This window comes from Oculina patagonica, chromosome 9 (assembly GCF_052425735.1).
Source record: "Oculina patagonica isolate OP01 chromosome 9, crgOcupat, whole genome shotgun sequence".
Taxonomy (NCBI): Eukaryota; Metazoa; Cnidaria; class Anthozoa; order Scleractinia; family Oculinidae; genus Oculina; species Oculina patagonica.
In genome coordinates this window covers 13,346,672-13,368,778 of record NC_135766.1, presented here as the reverse complement: position 1 = coordinate 13,368,778, position 22,107 = coordinate 13,346,672, and the positions used below count along the sequence as shown (strand labels likewise).

General features: G+C 38.5%; 1 protein-coding gene across 2 annotated transcripts in view; it reads right to left on the bottom strand.

The window, feature by feature from the left end:
- The window catches only part of LOC144666216 (uncharacterized), a 32,760-nt gene that overhangs the window by 4,429 nt on the left and 6,224 nt on the right, over positions 1-22,107 (bottom strand). For both annotated transcript variants that reach the window (XM_078527611.1, XM_078527612.1), the window contains exons 5-24: positions 21,155-21,172; positions 20,135-20,353; positions 19,529-19,573; positions 15,892-15,950; positions 14,701-14,896; positions 12,909-13,064; positions 11,741-12,027; positions 10,901-10,981; positions 10,008-10,135; positions 9,019-9,090; positions 7,970-8,028; positions 7,656-7,738; positions 6,413-6,527; positions 5,218-5,285; positions 4,331-4,407; positions 3,482-3,622; positions 2,923-3,000; positions 2,296-2,385; positions 1,564-1,635; positions 173-342 (exon numbers count right to left, since the gene is read on the bottom strand). In XM_078527611.1, coding sequence (XP_078383737.1) covers positions 173-342; positions 1,564-1,635; positions 2,296-2,385; positions 2,923-3,000; positions 3,482-3,622; positions 4,331-4,407; positions 5,218-5,285; positions 6,413-6,527; positions 7,656-7,738; positions 7,970-8,028; positions 9,019-9,090; positions 10,008-10,135; positions 10,901-10,981; positions 11,741-12,027; positions 12,909-13,064; positions 14,701-14,896; positions 15,892-15,950; positions 19,529-19,573; positions 20,135-20,353; positions 21,155-21,172 — 2,214 coding nt within the window. The remainder of the gene's footprint in view (positions 1-172; positions 343-1,563; positions 1,636-2,295; positions 2,386-2,922; positions 3,001-3,481; positions 3,623-4,330; positions 4,408-5,217; positions 5,286-6,412; positions 6,528-7,655; positions 7,739-7,969; positions 8,029-9,018; positions 9,091-10,007; positions 10,136-10,900; positions 10,982-11,740; positions 12,028-12,908; positions 13,065-14,700; positions 14,897-15,891; positions 15,951-19,528; positions 19,574-20,134; positions 20,354-21,154; positions 21,173-22,107) is intronic.

The following is a 22,107-nucleotide window of genomic DNA, read 5'->3' as shown; positions in this document are numbered from 1 at the left end:
GACACTACTGTATACTACTTCTGATTGGCTGAGAAAGTGGCGCGAGATTTTTTAAGCCAATCACTAAGCGTAGCAATGCAAAACCAAAGCAAACGCAATTTACTTTCGACACTCAAGTGAAAACCGCTCTAACTGAACCTGTTTTACTCGCGGATTTTTACTGTATACAAACCCATATTGTGCTGTTGTGAGTAGTCGCCAATGATGTTAATCTTTCCTCTTTGCTGCTAACAAAAGTAAAGTATCTTGAAACGCTCGGATGAGTGAGATTCTGAAACGCGTCATCTTCGCAACTCACAATAGTCCCAAAGCCAACAGGCCAGTGGATTTCATGAGGTACACCTGCAATTAAGAAGTATTCGAACTCAACAAAATTACTGGATTATAATTGGACGAGAGCAGTACAATTAATCCCAAATTGTACTCCCTAGGAGTACCCATTACTTTTCTTTCCGAAGTTGACCCGAAGTCTTTCGAATATTTCGTATTTGCGTGAGTCACGGAGTGTGCGTGACAAGAATTCCTTCACCGCGTCATCTCTTGCTTTTTAAAAACCACATGCCTGGCCGGATAAAGTCCTGCTTACGCACGCAAATATTTATTTTGTTCCGGCTTTTCAATAAAATAAACCCAAACTAGTAAATGAATGGCATTAAAAAGAAGTCCATTTCACGCCAAAATGAAGAGTAGACTAAGGCCATCCCGTTGTATATCTCCGTTTAGCGTCGTCCGACGAGCTTTTGCAAGTATAAATAGAGCATACCTGACGGTGCGATCATAAGCTGGTAATTCCCCTGGCGCATTGATATGTATCCCGTGCCTTGACACATTCTGGCTGAGCTTGCAATTTTCGTTTCGATTCCCAAAAAAAACTCAAAACAAAAATTGAAATATCCAGAAAACAAGTCGTGTTAGGTAAATTGTACGACTTGTTCTTGCTCTGAGCTTAACGCTCGAATAACACAAATAAAAATATTCCACACGAACAGAGCGCAGAGTATTTGTAAATATTTTTAAAATAGGTGAACGATTATTTATAGCTACAGGCGAGCGATCGCGTCGCATGGGTCTCACGTTGTGGTAGTTTTAAATAGACTCTATGTGATTATTCAGTCCTCTTTTCTGGCAAAACACTTGAACGACACAAAAAGATACATTTTACTCTAAACAAATAACAGAGTTTTTATGTTAAATGATTGATCGCTAGTAAACATGAATCTTGCATGACCGTGACTAAAGAGCCGGCTGGGCCGCGTGGGTCTGGAACCGACAAAAATACTTGACGAACAAAAAAACGTCAAAAAAACAACAAAACAAAACGCCGGCCAGATTATGAACCGGATTCACACGGTTAACCAGCTGCCTGGCTTTGCTTGCCCTATGGTTATTCCAGCCAGTCAGTACTTTTAAATAGTTCTGTAGGCATGATTTTGTCAAATCGCAATCGAAAAAAAGCTTTACGTTTTGGGAGCCGATATGCAGACAGACTTTATTGAGGATTTTGTGACACATCTGGCTGCAACCCAGGCTAGGAATAACGATAGAACTAAAATTTATTAATACCTCGCTTTACAACAGTTACAGGCACAAAGGGAGACTTGAGGTTCCATATTTTGTACAAGCGATCGTAACTGCCTAAAATACAAAACAAAGATCCACATATTAACAAATAAGTGGACTGTGATATCATCTACAGTTTTCTTGACAAAAATTTCAACTGCCTTGTTTCACAGCCAGGATTACATACACTAGTCAGTGACTAGTGCATGAAGCATTGGTAACAAGTAACAGCATAGGTAACGATTTCTCGAACAAATTTTAATTTCTCATGGATTGAGGTTCCAGAAATTGGCCTTAAATTGTCACTATTTTACTTAGATCACAAGTATCTCTAAATAAGAGACGAGGGCATGACAAGTGTGCTCGACGAGGACTCATCTTGTGTAGGGGTAGGGGAGCTATGCAAGAAACTACCTGACTAATTACCCAAATGGACAAAATTTATTGGCCTCAAAATTTGAGTTCAGACTTTCATATTCAGTGTGCATGAAGCTTTTATTACTGGAGAAATGGCCCAAGGACGTTTGAATAGTTTTCTTAGTTTCTAATTCTGATAGAGTGGGGTTATACAAACAAGACACCATCTTTAGAGACCACCTTTCTTTTTGCACGAGTCCTGTCTGAGTACAATAGTTTTAACCATTTCCCTAAATACAATAAGGAGATGGGCGTGAGGAGAGGTTAATCGAAGAATAGACATTAAACCATAACGCCTCAACAAAGTTCATAGTTTACCTGTGACAAGGTGGTCTGGGTACTGTGGGCACCAAGCCAAGTCTTTGACAACCGATGAATTAGTTGCAATGTGAAGAAACGGAGCCAGGCCTGTGAAGGATGAAAATCAAAACATAAAAAAATAAAAATAAGAAAAGAAATTCGAGGAGTATATTCAAAACAAATGTCAACGAAGGCAAGAAATGATTACTAAACATCATCTTGATTTGAAAAATGTAATTTACATTTACTTTCTTCACACAAATTTACATATCGCATATGTAAATAAATGTGTAGAAAGCAAATGCAAATTAGATTTTTCCAAATCAAGAAAATGTTGCTTAAGTTTTTGGTTAATTAATGAACGTTTGCAGACATGAAAATCATCAGTACAGTACAATACGTTATAAAAAAAAAAACAGTTGGAGAGTAGTGAAGTTACATTGGAAAAATAGAACAGGATGCACCTTTATTGCGCTGAAAAGCCAGTTGGTCCTTATTTCATTTATTACCACACTGAAAGTGAAACGTACTCCGTGCTCAGCAGTTCAAATTCTACGAAAATTTAGTATCCTTACTGCAAAATCGCAGTGATGGTAAACCTTAGAACAACCATACATGTATTTAAAAGTGCTGTTTTTCACTCACGAAAAGTCTGTGTCCCATCGCCCATTTTTTCCTTTAACAATGGTGATTCTGTCAAGAGATTCCAGATAGCTACAGTTCCTGAAAAGAGACAAAAATTGATGAGTGATTTAACTTGCACTTTACACATTAACTGTCATTTTCAAGAAGCCCTCAGTTCCACCAACCTGACTGCAGTCATCGCTACCGAGAAAGTTGGGTAGGGGTGGAAATAGGTTGAGCTCTCTAGCGAGCAAGTTAGATGCCGGTTGAGTGAATCTGTGCTATGCAGCAATGGAAAAGATTTAAGTAGAAAATATCAAAGTGCAATACGTTAACGTTGTGAGTCAATGTGTTTAAGAGCTGGGTCATTGGATTTTAAGCAATTTTGTTTATTTTCGTTAATTATAAGCTCTTAGTTTCAAATTGGCAGAACAACAGTCTTTTACAGGTAAACTGCAGAAGTCGGGCCAACCTGCAACCCGTTTAAATCCTCTCCAATTTTGTCCATTCAACATGACAACGATAACCACAGGACTCCAAAACTAACAATGCCAAAAACTTATATTAAAGCATCTCTCACCATCAGAAAACCCAGTTGCAATCTTTTCATGCACGGAACATGGGAACCATTTGGCACGCCAGGCCTGGCCACTCTCCCCATTGTAAGGCACGCCCAAGGCACATGGCATTAGAACAGCGTGAGGTGTGGGACTCACTATGACTAAAAATCACGAAACAATTACAGTGTTAGTGAATACCAAAAAAAAAAAAAAAAAAAAAAAAAAAAAAAAAAAAAAAAAAAAAAAAAAAAAAAAAAAAAAAAAAAAAAAAAAAAAAAAAAAAAAAAAAAAAAAAAAAAAAAAAAAAAAAAAAAAAAAAAAATAAAAATAAAATATTTTAAAAAAAATATAAAATATTTAAATTTTTTTTAATCCTCATAATTAAAAAAAAAAAAAAACTACAAAAAATATTTTCGTTATTTTACGCCAACGTTATAACGATTCGATAAACGAACCCCATATAACATAACATTTTACTGCTCCCTTGCATATCGTTATATCGGGGTTCCACTGTAGTTAAGCCGAAGCCAAGTTAACTTCTGTTCAGACACTAGAGGTTCCTTTTTTCAGAGGGCACTATAAAGAACAGCGATCAGAAACACAAGAATTGGTATTTTGAACAAAAATCAAGAGCAAGTTTTTTTTAAAGGTAAAAGCGTGTGTGGTCGTCGTAATGGTATATCAGGGAAAAGTAACCGATTAGAGAGACGATTACAGATTCTGGATTTGCAATAGTATATGATGAGAAACTAAACCAGAAAACAGTCTGGAAAAAGCACTGACTGGTAATAGTTTTTCTGTAACAGTTATAGACAGATTTATTTTATTTTTGTCCCAGTGTCCAAAAAGATAATAAACTGATATTTTACCAGGTGGGTAAGAGGAGGAATGGCTGTCTGAATCTGCCATGTCCAGGGCAGAGAGTAACGCTGACGGCCAGGGAATGCTGCAACAACAACAAAAACGCCATCAGTCAAAAGGTATAATATACACTATAACTGAGATCCCCCTAAGCATGTATGTCTTGACATTTGTAGTATGCGTCAAATGCATTTACGCATGTTACTATAAAGTGTCAAAAGTGACGACTCCACGTTTCTTTCGGACTAAGCATTTTTCTACTGCTACTTGAGCGGGGCAGGAGTGGGGGGGGGGGGAGAAGGTTGGTACTATCAAGTAACAGATGTGGGCCAACCCGTTGTAATAAAAACAAATAATGTCAATATACAAAGGGAAGGAAAGTAAAGTCTGCATTTTAGCCTAGTGGCCCATCAGGCCGGAGCTTGCCCGAGTTTCATTACCATGAGTGGACTAGCTTGCGAGCCTCTCCGGGGGCCGAGCCCGGCGCCGCCCGCCGTCCTCCCCCCCCCCCCGCCCCGGCCCCGCCGACTAGGATGGGATACTTGTTCATCACCGGGATATTATCACAGGGACCCTACGTCCGGGATTTCCCAACAAACGTGAACTTTCGCTGCTACTTTCGATTACCGCTACCTTCAGCAGGTACATCAATACCTTTCAGTATCTCAAGATGTGTTTTCACACTGGGATAAGCTAATGGAAAAAAGAATGTACATTTGTACACATGTTGTTGTTCTTACTAGAAATTACTGCGAAATAACAGTAAGTATAAAAAGTACAATAACTTTTGTGACGACTTTTATAAAAAAACCCTGCAAAATAAAATAATTAGCAAGCATCTGTTCAATACAGTTTCAATGTTCCCGTTTTAAAAAAAAGAGAGAAAGAAGTGTACCTCAAAATACGAACACAGCCATCACTACACGCTATAGCCATTACACCGAGACGTGGAAGACCATCTTCCTAAAAAAGGTACATTTAGTTAGATTTTCTATATTATACAGTCAAAGCTCTGCTTATCAACACCTCTTTCTAAGCGGATACTTTTTAGGCAGTGTAGATCACACGCATGCGTTGCATGTTTAACCTACACAACTGAACACCTGACGGGTAAAATATAGCTTTGATTTTTGTTTGTCATCTTTTTTTTTTCTACATTTTTCTGCCGACTTTTAAGCGGCCTCACAGACAAATGTATACTTCGCAGTGCACACACACACACACAAAAAAAAAAAAAAAAAAAAACAGAAAAATTTTAACATTGGGTTTCCAATCCCATAATTAATGGCACTGCGAAACTTCGTCTGTTTACTTGGGTTATTAATAAATATCTAGCAAAAAGTCATTTCGATTGCATATTCCCACTCCACAAAAAATGTACGACAATAGTGCTCTGAAACAGGATGAGTAGATCGACCAGGTAAGTTATCCTTTAAACTATTCATCCTTAACTATAAAACTTAACTGAATTAAAAAAGACATTTTTTTTGTTATCAAGATGGTCCAGTTGTCACACGACAGATTGTGGCAAGACCAAGGCAATTTAGCTTCTTCACAAAATGTCCATATGAATTCACAGGATTGTTGTTATTAAAGTGTGTTTTAATAGAGGCTTCATTGCCCTGAAATAGAACTGAACATAATTTTTTAATCCAAACTTCGCCTACTGGTTTATCACTTTAAGGGAACTTAAATTTTGAAATAAAAAAGGGGGGTCACCAGATTCGTTTAGGAGCAGGAAGACTTTGTATATTCCATATAGTTCCTATACAAGCTTCCTCTACTAGTACTAGTAAAGTACACGTTTTCTAGCGATAATTTATTTTTCACAACACAAGAATTGATTTGTTTTCATTTTACAGAAAGAATTTGATCGCTACACCCAAAATATGAGAAAAAAATGATAGGTCACCAGTTTACTCGTTTACGAGAAAGCGACAATTTACTTCTCTCGCAGACTAAGCCGCATAGAAAAAAGCCGCCACTTTTGTTTATGCGCGTAAAATTCTGCGCAGTAGGGATGCGCAATACAATACAGGGCAATGACCTTAATAGAAGCTTCTTCCGTAGTTTGATGTTTTACCACCTACTTTGTTTGCCTTGCTAGAAGCAGGCTCCCATGTCCCTGATGGGCACCAGCTGATGTCCCATATGGCACCATAGTTGTGTGCAATGCCAAGTGACAATGTTGGTGTTGACCCTGAACTAATGAAGGAACAAAACATTTCCTGCGGTAATCCGAAAACTAAATTTGATTTGCTACTATGGTGAATAGTTAGGCAAGAATAGATGATTGATGAAGCCTTTTCATGCTTTTATGAAAAGGCTTCATCAATCATCTATTCTTGCCTAACTATCAACATATTTTTATATCTTAAGTCCAACATCGAACAAAAGTTTTGTATGGATTTTAGCATCCTCAACAGATAAGCAACACATTTTCATTTGGTTGTAAGAGTCCTTTTGTGTCAAGTACTAAAAACCCGCGTAGAAGAACATCATTTAAGAACCTGTTACAAAATTCATTTTTACACCCTTCACATAAGAACCATTTTAGGCTAAAATTCTAAAATAGGTTCTTATTTTCAAAAAAGAAAAAAATAATCTTGTCAAAAATATACGATATTAAAAAATCGTACGACCTCAAAGCGGGAATATATTTATAATCACGAGTATGTACACATTATAGCTACAGCATAGTTACATAAAACTTGTCCTCCTTACCAATATAATTAAAACTATTGTATACAAGATTTACTGGGAAATATAGTGAAGGTTACAATATAGGTTATTTTAACAGAATCAGATTGAAATAGTATAGCAGTTTGCTTACCGAACCTCCACGAATACTGTTATGCACAATAAAGACCAGAGAGTCCAAAATGACCAAAATTCGTACTTTCATTTCTTGAACAAAGGTTAAGACGCTAATTAAGAACCTAGTCCTAATTTCACACTAAATCCAATTATATAAGAACCTGTTTAGGCGTACACTTGAAAAAACCTAGTAGTGCTTATATCGCCGGTTTTTACTGTAGTACCATCACAGATGGACACCATCCTCAAGCCTTATAAATTCTACTCACCATTAACTCTGAAAACAACAAATTGGAATGATTTTGCGTAGATTATAGCAATGACAATATATAACGGAGAAAAGTTGTTTATTTCGCTTTACATGTAAGCAACATGATTTTGGTCAGATTCATACGGAATGGAAAGACATAACACTCCAAATCTGCAGCATAAAAGAAATTATATTTGAGAGCATATGTTGCTTTAATACTTCACTGTAGTTTAAGACTAAGAAAGTAAAATATGACAAGTTCCCACCTTGCCGAGTCCGCTTTCAACTGGCCAACACTCCAGATTTGTATAAGCCCTTTACCAGAGGCACACTTGTGTACCTTAGTTACCTAACAAGACATGGACGATTGAATGTGTTACGGCTGATGTTAAACAAATAACGATTATGAATGCAATAAATCAACGTGTATGTTACACGAAATACATTGATAAGCCGTTAGCACAGTTCCACTTGCGATATTTTGGAATATGCATCATGTTTTTTTCGAGAGCCAAACTCAAATACCTTTACCTCCAGCCAGGAGGTAAAAAACACTACTGCAGAACGCTATTCAACTTACCTCATCCCAAGATCTGTTTGTACTGATGGCCAGAAACTGTTCTTCTTTATTGTTAGAATCTACAGTGCAAACAAAGAGTAATTTAACGTATTGGGAAAAAATATCGATTTAGGACCTTTCTCCCAATAAGCAGCCACCTTTTAATGTGTTTTTGATATAAGCGCCCGAGCATTGTTTTTCTAATGTGTTTTTGTTTAGGTTCCAAGACAACTTAAAAAGCGCCCCCTATACTTAGACCCTAACCCAAACTCCTAATGATTGATAACAGAAACGCCGTAAAACTCACTTGATGAGGATTGGACTACTTTCCCCCACTTCTCAGCATTACACCATTCACAAAAAAAGTATCACTTTAAAAAAAACAAGCCCTAAATAATGAAGATATCCACGGCACCCAAAGCACAGTGATTGGGTAAATAGAGCTTGAAATACACGCAAAGGCGCTTAGAAATTTGAGCAAAGAACTCTAAGGAAAGTTTTCATCATCTACCCCTGGATACCCGTGGTAAGAATTCCTGACTCGTTGACATTTTTTCGTCAACTTTCGAAATTTCCAAAAGGACTTTTCCTCCATGAAAACTCCAGGGCTCAATATGTAAATAACTAGCACTGCACTTCAAGGTTTTAAGTGTTGACGTGCCCATCCTTCGGAGTTAATGTCACTAATAATTATAAGGTTTGCATCCTCTTTTAGACAATACGAACCTACGCCTCTAAGGTCTTTTGTGAAACAAAACGTTTCATTTTATGTTTCTTTTTTTTATTTCAATGAATTTTTTACTTTTCCAATTTTACATCACCTTCCTAGAAACTTCACTTTTCAGCAAGGCGCCCAAATGAGTGACCACTTTTAATTTATTCACATTCTTTCGTGTTCCATCAGTCACTCGCTCCCGGCTTTGGGTTATCTCAGCCTAACACATCATGGTTTCAACGTGGCTCATAGACAGAATTTAACAAATTTAAATGGTGAGAAAAGAACCCAAATCAAAATGATTCCATTATGATTCTGTGTAAATATCCGAGCAATAATTTCAATCGGTACGTACCTGGAACAGGGCACCAGTCCATGGCCCAGACTGGTCCACCAACATTGAATGTCACATCACCATATACAGAACCTAATAAGAAGCACATCAATCAATTGCCTTAATGTAACTTAGTACTTAGCAAAGTTCTCTTCCGTCCACACCATGTTGTTACTGTGCTGAGTACTACACTATTGTCACTTTTCAGCTGCAAGTTTTGAGACTTTTTTGATGGCCCAGTTGTTCAAAGGGTGGATAAAGCTATCCATTGGATAAATCACCATTCGCCATGTAGTGGATAAGTGCTGATATAAAAAAAACTACTTAATCCACTGGATAGCGATTTATCTGTTTCATAGCACAATCCACCTTTTGAACAACTGGGCCCTGGTGTGTTATATTTAATGTAACCACAGGAAACATAAGAAGTTAGGGGTGGGATATGAACATACCCATCCTGGTTTCTACAGAAAGATCGTTCAGTTTTAGACTTATATTGAATAACAGTATTTTTAAAATTAGTTAGGGTCGGTGGTGCGTGTTGTGTCTGTCAGTCGTGTATATATGTGCGTCTGGCTGTGCAGTTGTGTGTGGCAAAAAAAAGAAAAAGAAAGAAATAAGTAGGAATACTAGTAAAAATACCACTGAATGGCAAGCATTCTTCTACAGGCTATGCCTCAGCAATTGCTCAGACTATTCTAACAGTCTGCTCTATCCATTTACATTCCTGGGTGGCGGTATGTATTTTCACCAAGAACACGACACATGAAAAGCCCTTCCATGGCTAGTACTGAAGCGTAAACAGCAAGATCTAAAATCCAACTTGCTAAGCATTTCGCCACCCTGTCATCCACAGTCTGGGATAATGGACTCGCATTAAATTTTGATTCATTGCTCTTAGCTTAAATCCTTAGACTATATCCAAAACAACATTTTTGACGCAAAGCATGGACTTAGCCTTTAATAAAATGGTAAACAAGCATGTTATGAAATAGAGCTAAATAGCTTACTGTCATCCTTGGCTGTGCTACCAAACAATGGAAGTTGAATATCATGTTCACTGTCTTGGTTGTCTCCTTTTCTTCTTATTACAAATTGTGGTGATGTAGTCCCTTCAGGTAAGTACTGGTCTATTTCACTTTGAACATAAAAGAGGGCAATGACAAGTTAGTTTTAATATCAGAGATATTAATATTTGTAGGATCTGCAATCCTCACCAAGCCTAACTGAAGCTCATGGGAAATGCAAATGTAAAAGCATCATGGCAGCTACTAGTAAACACACTTTTCCACCTTTTAATTGCAAAGAAAAGGCAAAATGTGAACATGTGCTAATACAATGTGTTGAGTCAACATTGCACAAAGGCGGGGACAGGGAAAGTAAGAGAAAAATGAAGGGTTATGTAGTTAGGTCATACTTCTGTACTCAAGAGTTTCTATGTAAGTCGCAGATGCTGTCTTATACATATGCTGGTGCCAAGCGGATTCCTTGGTATTATTCTGATTATTTAGTACTGTTAAGTCATTGCAAGATGACTATCTAAGCACGGCTCTAAAAGTGGCTTTCATTCCAGCTTTGTATTCTCGTGCGAGCATAGCCTAATAAAAGCTAATAGAAGTGTCCAGTTCATGAACCATTGACAATTCATACCACACCATTCTACTCAGTTGTAGGAACTAAGTCAGCTTTGTGTCTGCCTTGCTATGAGCAGAGTATACACTACAAGCAAGACGTTACAGCTTACTGGAACTAGAATCACTCCCTCAGCTTACTGGAACTTATTTGGGAAACCATGTCGCCACAATTGGTTGGTAGGCGATACTAACACATCAAAGTAGAAGCTTTTTCTACATTATAACCAGATGATGTCTTGCTTTATGTTTTTGTGACTAACGTGAATTACCTGGGGTCGATGCGGGACCAATAAGAGGCAGAGGGTCTCAAGTTAGGGAACAGATCGCTGTGCTTGTGCTCTTTTTTTCGCCTACCAAGGGAAAATGAAAAGTACACAAATCATGCCTGAGTTATTTGACTGTTATTTTCTTATTACTCCATACCTGACAGAATTATGAGTATCTTGGTGAACTTTTATCAATGAGGATACTTTCTGATGAATATCATAAAGAGCATGAATCTCATTTGTGGTCAATCCTAAGGTATCGCCCTTCACTTTAATGCAAAAATATTGTACTTTCACACAACATGTGCAAGTAACAGTAGATAACTGAGAAGGAGAACCAATGTACAAGTCTCTCAAAAGTGAGAACAATTTCGCTAACAAGATCTAATAGAAAGTGGTGGGAAATACTGCTGCAGATTCCCAAGGCATAGTTATCTAATAGGGTACACAAATAAAAATTATAGCAAGTGCTTGTGCAGTGAAATTTACGAACACGCTGTTCTTCATGCAAAAATTAGTCGGGAAAAGAATCTACATCACTTTTTGAAAAGAGAAGGGGGGGGGGAAGTCTCTTGTAATATGGTTATGCCCATCCATGTGTATTTATATTTATGGGTAGGGTGGGTGTGCATGGTGAGATTATGAATGGAGTGATAGCAGGCGCCAAAGGCACCTTTGTAATCCAATGTCTGATCTTACCTCTGTCTTGCAAATGTTGTAAATCGTATTTAAACACATACATGGAAAATGATCTCAATATAATTACATTATCACTGCCATGACCTGTACAAAATGCACTTGCTGTTCATGTAACATGATAATAAGTATCAACTTTCTATTTACCAGTCTTCTGTTTTTCTGTAGGCTTCTGACTCTTTTGTCCCGATAGGTCCAAATGTAACTGGAACAGTGCTTGAGGCTGATCCACCCCCTCCTGGTTTTTTGTACCTTTTCCTTTTGTTGTCCCAAACACAGATTTCTTCTGTGCAATCCTGCAACTCTTCATTAAGATCACTTCCACTTTCTTCAATCTCCTCAATTTCCACATCATCATTGTCCTCCTCACTTTCACCAGAACTGACGACTTTATAGTCTGCATCACTGCTGTCGGACTTGTCCTTCCCCTTGGGCTGTCAGGTATTGCATATGGAATAGTTTAGAACAAGGCAACTTGTTATGATGTCACAAAGGTGGCGGAACAGGGGGGCCAGGGGGGGGGGGGGCTGTAGCCCCCAAACGAAAATTTGGTGGGCTCACGCCCCCCTCCCCCCGTTTTGGTGCCAAACCAACAATATCGCCAGCACAGTGTAAAATTGGTTTATCAAGATATTCCATCTCGTGCATCTTGTGCGTGAATTCAAACATCATTGGTGGGCTCAGCACCCCCCCCCCCCCCTTTTTGGTGCCAAAAATATCACCAGCACAGTGTAAAATTGGTTTGTCAAGATTTCCATCTCCTGCATCTTGCGAGTGAGTTCAAACATCTTCAAAACGTCATTGGAAGCAGGGCTGCAAATAACAGTCGGACATGATGACCAGACAATTTTTGATCATAAATCATTTTACGGCAACAAGGGATAAAATTCAACCTAAATTGTTATGGTGATGTCCGAAAAAGATTTCATTTAGTCCGACCAAGATGGGGTTTTAGTAGGACATATGTCCTTTCACGTGAAAAAAAAAAATATTTGCAGCCCTGTGGAAGTCTTTGGGAAACTTCGTTTATCTTCAGGAAAGTTCGAAAAATGATCGAAACATTCCTTTATGGCCCTTCAAACAACAATATAAGAATCTTTGCAAATCTTCGGTCTAGAAACTGCCCAGGAAACAAAAAGTTGCTAGAACAGAAAAAAGTTACTCCAAATATGAAAACTTGCTGAGAATTTTGGGACAGTCTTAGCAATTAATAAGCTTGGCAGTTAAAAAAGTTCACCAACCAAACTGTCAACAAAAATCAGTTTTTCCCATAGAACAAAAGAGAATAGTAAAACAGCAACCACGAAATAGTTACCTTGTATGCCACATGCCGAAAATTGACATGATTGTGTATAACCATTATGGATTGATAAACTTTGTCACATGCCAGGCACTTGTAAGAGAAAGCTTTCTCGCAGGATTCCAAATGAGTTTTGATGCTGGCAACAGACTGAAATGTCTCCGAACAACCCTTCAAGAAAAGACATGACAAGTTCCCATCTTGTTATCTACTTAAATAAGGTAAATGGTAAAGTGTGTTTGAACCTAGTGGCCAATTGAGCTGGAGCTTTTCCAGGTTTCCATAGCAAGCAACTACAAGCAATTGTACTCCACCCTGGATGGGAAGCAAGGCCATGCAAGGGTTACCCCCCACCCCCCCCCCCGTAGTAATTTTGCCAGTACCCATTTATGCACCTTGTGACTTGGGTGGAGAAAGGCACCATAAGAGTGAAGTGTCTTGCCTAAGAACACAACACAATGATCCCAGCCAGGTCTTGAACCCTGGACCACTCAATCTGGAGTCCAGCGCACTAATTATTAGGCCACCACATCTCCCAAAGGTCTTAAAGGACCAAGATTTAAATACACTGTCCAACATCTTCAGTACAAACACCAAAGACTCAGAGCTGAATGCCCAGGCTATGGACAAGCATCTGCATTACAGACAGAAACTAGACAAAAACTGGTATCTCTGGGACCAAGTGAACTATTTATAAAATAACAGTGTCTACATTATGGAGGTGTTTGTAAAAAGGGACTTGACTCTTATTAACAATAACTTGTGGGGGGAACTGTTAGGCCCTTGCTGGATGGGGCACCCTAAGACATCAACCCGTTTTTTCCACACTGCACATGTACCTCTGTCAGTTTATTGCAATCTTCTCTAACTGGGCTGTAACAGCCCCAGACTAATAGGGCTGATACTTAACAATTATTCCACGTGCATGCATTGCATATGAGATGGTAGATAGCCAACAAGGCCGGTAGCGCTGAGTTGGCTATAACTATATTATATCCAACAAGAGTGGGTGGAATAATTGTTTTATTAAAAACGCCCACAGAATTGTAATATTTAAGCTTCTCAGCTGTTTTCATTGACGTGTATCGGCTACCATATTAATTTTGTGGTCAATGGTATATGAGCTCATATACCATTGCATGTTAACCAATCAAAATGCAGGAATTGCAATATACCATTGCTAGTTTTTAATAATTTGAGATATTTGACTCTTGTTTTTTTTTTTTTTAAAAACGCTCGCCCCCCGTATTTGTTTGCGGGGGGGTTTTCTCCTCCACCCCCCCCCGACAAAAAAAAAAAAACCGGGGGTTTTAAAAATTTAAAACATTTTAAAAAAAAAAAAAAAAAAAAAAAAAAGGGCAAAGGGGAATGCCCCAAAAAAAAACAAAAAACCCCCCGGGGTCGTAAACTTTTTCAGGCCAAAAAATCAAGGACTTTTCAAGGACTTTCCAGGACCCTTCTTGGAAATTTCAAGGACTTTTTTCATGAAATTTACCCCAAGTCAACGGTTGATGTGCTTGCTGTTCAAAGAACTAAAAAAATCGCTTATTTTGGCGGTCTTCTCATTGCCTTGAAGCCTTCTGAATTTCAATAAAAAAATCAAGGACTTTCAAGGACCGAAAACCAATTTCAAGGACTTTCAAGGTCTTGAATTTTTATTTTGAGAATCAAGGGCTTTCAAGGCTTGTGCGAACCCTGTACCCCACTACATCAGCCACGTTCAAAATCCTTGCTTCATTCTCTAGTGTCCTACAGATTTCAATATAGCGCAGAGCATCACTGTACTCTTTTATCATGTTTTCATTACCTTACATGGACAAACAATTTTTGACCCTGTCTTGAGAGCTTCAGTCCAGTGATCCTCTTGTTCTTTGGAAATAATCCTGCCTTTGATCTTAAGGATCAGCTGTTCTAGAACTTCTTTCTTTACTACATTCTTTTTAGCTTGTCCTACTTCTTCAAGATCTTGGTCTGTTGCCAATTGCTGAACTTTTGATATAGCCCTGCAATGAGATGCCATTCAGCATAACCTAAGATGATGACACCAATTGTGCATCAATAGGGATCACAATGGCCAGTGCCAGTCCTATTTTGCATGTTCTGTAGCACAAAGGAACTTTGAATAGAGAAATTGAAAAAGGCTAAAAATAGCATATCAACTCCACCTGGGAATTGGCTCACAACCAGTTACCTAGCAGTCCCAAGCCCGGGTAAAGAAGGAGGGTTGGGCGTGGGGCCAGTAACCCCACCCCATAAAAGCTGTAACCGCTACAGAAACGTCAATGAAAGTAAATTCATCAACTCATGTTCTGGGACAGGAAGGCAGCCCACAGAGACTGCGTATGACACACCATAGTGAAACCAAATGAAAGCTACAGTGCAGAACCGTCTCTCAACCAGGGCAATTAAGGCCTAAAACAACATGGGTTGAGTTGGAACCAAAGTGGTCAAGGACAGGGGAAGATGGAGATTTCTGGTAGACGACCTACCGTAAAATCCGTTTGCCCCCGCTGCCCCCCCGTTCCCCCCCTCTCCGTGCCCCCCGGTTGCCCCCCTCTCGTCGTCTCGGGCCTGTTGCTTGTGGCTCGTTTCGTCCCTCCCGGCGTTCGCGTTCCCCCCCCTCCCTGCCCCTCCCCTCCCACCCACCCCTACGAGTGTTGCCGGCTCGATTCACGGTATGTTCCAAATGGGAACTCAAGGGTTTAAGTCAAAATAGCATATCAGGGAGGGGAGGGGGCAGGGGCATGCCCCAGACCCATCCGGCAGCTTGTGCCTTCAGTATAGGCAGATATAGAACCTGCCTCATTTGTGTTTCAAAAGCCTGGCTACAGTCTTGCTTCAACGACTATTCTAGCAAAAGTTCTTCTCCAGTGGTAGAGGGCCCTGCCTGTGCCCATGGAAAACATTGTGGGTTCACTACCCCTGTGAGAGATCAACTCATGTTGCTATTTGATTAATGATTGGCTGGGAATAGGGGAACTTTACAATTGTCTAGTACCTTGAGGCTGCCTTTCTTCTTGCTCTTCCACTCGGCAGTATTTCAGGTTCATTATCTTCCTAATAAACAAGAGTTTCAAAGAAAAACTAATCTCAGTACAGTCGAACCTTGATTATCCGGACTTGTTGGGACTAGGCTAAATACTCCGAATAATCGAGAGTCTGGATAATCGAAAGTATGAATATTAATGAGCCACAATGTTTTTCACTTCATTTAAGGATTTAAACATTCTGAATTTTGCCATTTTGCCTTGTAAACTTCAGTATAATACAAGTAAGCAAAGACAGAAAGCAAATTTATTTGTGGATGTTTTTATGGCTAGTGGAAACTGAAAAAGGAAGTTGCCTGCCGAAGTATTAAATGTTGTTCGATTGAAAACTACACATCAGAGGTTTTCCGATGTTTTTTGACAGGCAAACCTCCTTGAAATAAACGTTTAAATGGTCATAAAACTTAGTTATATCTGGTCTTGAATTTGACTAATTAATATTCATGAAAAAATTGGGACCAGAGAAGGAGGTCTGGATAATCGAGGTCCAGATAATCGAGGTTCGACTGTACTACAGAAGCTGTCACTTATGTTACAAAGACAGTGTCAACCACTGCAATACTCATTCATCCTGTATTATAATCACTATCACTTAAAGCTCCCTTTAGTTATAAGGCCTTCCCTGTGTTTTAAGGCCTCCATCTGTATATTATTAATAAGCTTAAACAAGCCTATACCTGCCAACTCTCACGCCTTGGGCGTGAGTCTCACGCCTGCGAGTTGAAATCTTCGATCTCACACCAACTCGCGCTTAAGAACCAATTTCTCACGCCTAGTCGAAAAATGTGAATTATTACAACCACAAACGACACACTTTCCAATAAAATGTAAACACAAACCAATGTGAGGAACGAAAACTCCATGTAAAATGAGTAAACGAGGTCGTGTTTAGCAAAACACGTCCACGCACTGGGATCGGGATATGTTCGGAACGTCTTCGGAATACTTCGGACATCTTCGGAAACTTCGAATATTGTCGTATCGTCTTCGGAAATCCTGGCACTCTCGGGATAAAAATCTCACGCCTTTGACCCAGAAAAAGTTGGCAGGTATACAAGCCCTTCTGCGATTTCATTATTGTAATGTCTTTGACCTGTTCCTGGCATTAGGGTGTGTTGAAACATGAGACATCAAAGATTAGACAGTAAAGCATCATTGATGTACATTGGTTGATGTAAACAAACTTCTAATGCTTCCACAACCCCACATTGATTATTTAAAGAAAAGTTTCCTGTATAGCATAACTGATGACAATGATGATGTTGATGTTGATGATGATAATGATGATGATAATGATGATGGAATGATGATGCATTGCACAACAGCTTGCCATCCAATCTGTGACAAGCAACATCCCTAAATGATTTCAAAACTAAACTATGACACCACCGACGGTTTTTGTTAGAATTTATACAGTCAGTGGTATATTTAACAATTGGTTCATGCTTTAGCGTGCTCCATCGAGTTATGGAGCACGCGGGAAGTTTGGAGAGCACGAGAGAAGCGTAAGAGTTGCCCGAGGCGATAGCCGAGGGCAACTCTAGCTTCTTGAGTGATCTCCAAACTTCCCAAGTGCTCCATAACTCGATGGAGCACAGCTAAAAGCATGAACCAATTGTTTTATAACATTGCCGGTGGAATTGTGCATCAAAACCGGCCGCGGGGAAAAAACTGTGTTTATTGTGTGCAGTGTGAGAACATAAACTTAGCGGTCGAGTAATAAATTACACATGTACAAGTTTACACGATTGGAGCAGTTTGTATCAAATGGCTGATAAATTGACTAAGTTTATACGGTGGCAGAGCTAAGGAAAAAAGGACGAAAACAGCAAATACTGCTGTTGATTCTGAGGTTAGTTTTCGCTGAATTAAAATTAAAATGTTTACTCCCGAGTGGAAGAAAATTAAAACAAAACAACCTCGAACAGCCGAGCAGATTCCAAGGATTAAAAGAGTCAAAGAATTCGGTTCCATGCTTAGTTTTAAGTATTTTTGTGGACCGATTTTATTTGTAATTGATGTAAATAAACATTTATTTTTGAAAACGGTAGTTGAATGAAGCGCCCGATGAAGTACCGAGCGGCAAAATCACAACAGAGCCGTAGACGCTTTGGTGTAATGCTTAAAACGCGAAAACTTTCGTCATGCAGCTGGTTTTTAGTGCCATCGAGCTGTTGTCATTCATGGTTGGCCCATTCTTCCACGTTAGGGCCGTGAAAAAAATGATTTTCGTCCTTCGAGACTCGCTCGTTAGTTGTTGTTGTTTGAATGAAGGAAAGCACACAAACAACTTTGATGGCAAAATCGAATTTATTTTCTCTTTCGCTCTCCGTCTCGTAATAAGAAACAGCTTACCTCGTAGCTCGTATCCTTGGAAAAATATTGAAAGGATTCACTTTTCATATTCCGAAGATAATATGTCATCGCTTTCGCAAAACACAGCGTATGAGCTTTACTCAGTGAAATTTTCACTCGTCGATTACGTCATCAGCGTGCTCCATCGGGATTTTGAGCACGCTTACGTATACTGAATTTGATTGCGCGGCTCTGCTAGCTATGTTATAATTAAAAATAAACAAGAACTGCAAGCAGTTTATTATAATCGTGCGGGTAATGTTTGACCACCTGACCTCTTTCAGTGCTTTGGCTTAAAGGCATGGCGCCGCACAGTAAAATCTTTCGAAAAGCAGTCACTTGAGAAACACACAAGTCGTGTTTGCGTTAGTCACGGAGTGAAGGTGACATGAATTTCCTTTACCACATCATCTTTTGCTTTTTAAAACCACATGCCTAGCCGGAAAAATGCCTGCTTACGCATGCAAATATTTATTTTGTTCCGAATGTTCAATAAAATAAACCCAAACCAGTTCATTTAAAAGAAAGCCAAATCACGTCAAAATGAAGAGTAGACTAAGGCCATCACATTGTGTTTCTCCGTTGAGCGTCTTTCGACAAGCTTTTGGTAATTCCCCTGGCGCGATGACGTGTATCCCGTGCTTTGACACATTCTTGCTGAGCTTGCAACTTACGTTTCGATTCTCAAAATACCGTAAACTCGATCAAAACAAAAATTGGGATATCCAGAAAATAAGTCGTCGTTTTGCAATATTTAACACGTTCTGGGTAAACTATTCGACTTGTACTCGCTCCGAGCCGAACGCTTGAGTAACGCAACAATAAATATTTCACACAAACAGAGCGCAGAGTATTCAAACAGAAAATAGGTGAATGATTATTTATAGCTACAAGCGAGAGATCGCGTGACATGGGTCTGACGTAGTGGTAGTTTTAAATAGCTTGGACATGTCCAAGCGGTCTTTGTTTTCGCTATGTGATTATATTCAAACCTCTCTTCTTGTAAAATATGGAATGGAACAAAATTATACATTTCAGAGAGCAGAGTGTTCATGTTAAACGCGAGTGATCGGCTGATTGCTATTAAATATTAAATCTTGCGTGACTGTTACAGAAGAGCCGGCTGGGCCGCGTGGGTCTGGATCGATTTACGGACAAAACAAAAAAATCTGACACAGATTATGAATCGGGCCCAGGCCCCGCCCGATTAAAAAATATATATATTCACTGTACCTCATTGTTATCTTCTGGATGGTCACTGCTTTCAACAGGCTCAGTCTAGATAACAAAATAAGATATGTTATTACTAATAATATAATTTATACATACAAAGATTAAGGGGTCATAAAAATGATGGTCTTAGACTTTAGACTAGACTCAGAACAATCTGGGCACAAGAAGTGCTGGCTGATATTTTAAGTTGCATGATTGTGTACTTGGAGTGTCTCTCAAACCAGGGACTATAAAAGTATAAGGAGCATCACAAAAAATAATCTGGGTGACAATAAAGTGAACAAAAGACAATTTAAAAATAATGGAAATATTTACAATTGTTCTTCAAAAAAGAAATTTTGTAAAAAGCTAACTAGAGGTGCATATCATCAGAGTAGTTTTATGCCAGTTTATTTCCAAATGTTTTTTAAAGCCACAAATAAGTCCTCCCATGATTTAAAAGGTGTTGCTTTTTTAAGCCCCAAAGTCTAGGATTAAAATTCTGATTGTTAAAGGCAACAATTTTGCTATTCAACTTTTAACAAGAATGACTGGCATACAGAACATTTGTCCAGACATTGTCCGTTGACCGGCCATTATATTAAGCCCTGCCAATGCGATATTTACCTCTGTGTGATTGACCTTCATGTGATATTGAAGTCCTGGAAATGACATGTAAACTTTGTGACATATCTCACATGGGAACTTTTCCCTCTCTTCCTCTTTGACTCCACATATTTTCTGGTGAGCTATGTAGCCAGGTGCTGTGGAAAACTTTGCTCGACATCCTTCATTTTTACAATACAATGTCTGCCCTCGTTTCACAAGCCTCTTAAGTCTTGTACTCTGAAAAGAAAGAGCTGCTGCTTCAATGAAACTAAGAAAATTAGTTGCCACAGCAATAAATGTTAATTACAACTTGCAGCTAAGCATACATGTATGCAAGTTGCTTAATAATACTAATATACCATATATGGTCAAATGAAATAATTTTGCAAAACAAAAAAAAAATAGACAAACAAAACAAAACTGCTTCAATCTTATTCATAATTAATGATAAGGAAATTAGATTTTTTCGCTGATCAAAGATCAATGTTAATGTGGATTAAAAAAGTCTAAAAAGTTTTTTGGAAACTGTGGACAGGTCCACGCCATTTGACACAGCAGTTTTAGGTTGCTGAGCAGTTAAAAATGTAAAAGAAACTCGACAGTCATTCATTAAGAAAAAAAAAGATCAACACTCTATTTGATTTACTGCGTGTTTCATGCTCATGCTTGCACTATATTGTAATTGACAGCCCTCCAAACCAAAAACAAACAAACAAAAATGTATGTTACATGTATGTATTAGCCCGTATGGACTTCCCTTCTCCCTTCCCTTCAAACGCCAGCCATGCAGGCTAGTTATGTATAAAGTTCAGACATACTTCATAAGGTAATGCAATTTGAGGTTTTCAATATCTTCCACTAATCACAAACTAGATAAGAAAAAGTTTGGAGCAAACGCAGCAACATTGAAGTATAATAATTATGCATAAGTTAAAATTAAATCTGGTACGGAGTAATAGTTTGAACAATTCTTTATCATACAAGAATCTTTAACCAAGGTAACATGTCTAACTATACAAAAATCAAATTTCAGCCTACCTCTGCAAGAACTTGTTTCTGTCAGAATAAAAAAATTAAACTGTCATTGGTTTATTCCAGAAAAAATACCCCCCCCCCCTGACGGATGGCAAACTGGAAATTTTCTTAGTGGGGGGGATCTGAACCTAAAAATTCTTCCTTGTAGGTCACTTTTATTATTAACTTTAACTCAATCAATATGTTTTAACCACTAAAAGAAGATGAAAATCTTAATGTAGATAGATAGATATAGATTTTATTAGTATTCCAGTATTTTATTAGTATCCCATTGTAGTATATTACAGTCTACTGTGTTCTGGTATCACTACAAAATTAATATACTACTCTTTAGTTGTAATTTGTTCAGAATAATGTTAAAAGAAATAATGGATTTTTTCTGATGCAAAATGAAGTTAACATAATTTGATAATGGTTATGTTGCAGTTAATTTCTTAATATTTAAACTACAGTGTAGTAATTGTTTTTTAAACTTATTCTTTTTTAAACTGTCTACTAGAGACAAATATTAGGGTCAGCGTTAGAGTCTGGGTTGGAGTCAAATCCAGTGCAGGTTAGTAAAAAGAAAAAATAAATATTAATTATTAAAATGTGAGTACTTAGGGGAGGGGGGCATTAGAAAGTTTCAAATTATCAGCAGCCAAAACGGAATGTTAAAAAAATTTGACCTGTTTCTGAATGAGGGTATCATTAACAATTCTTTCTTACTAAAATGAAGTGCTACTTTAGAGACCTGGCCCCAGTTGTTCGAAAGGTGGATAACACTATCCACCGGATAAATCACTATCCAGTTGATAGAGTAGTATGATTTGTTAACACCTATCCACTGGATAGCGATTTATCCGGTGGATAGTGTTATCCACCTTTCGAACAACTGGGGCCAGCACGGCACATACCCAGCCAAAACATACCTGAGTATCGCCCCCCCCCCACCCCTGAGTTAAAAATGGGTTGTT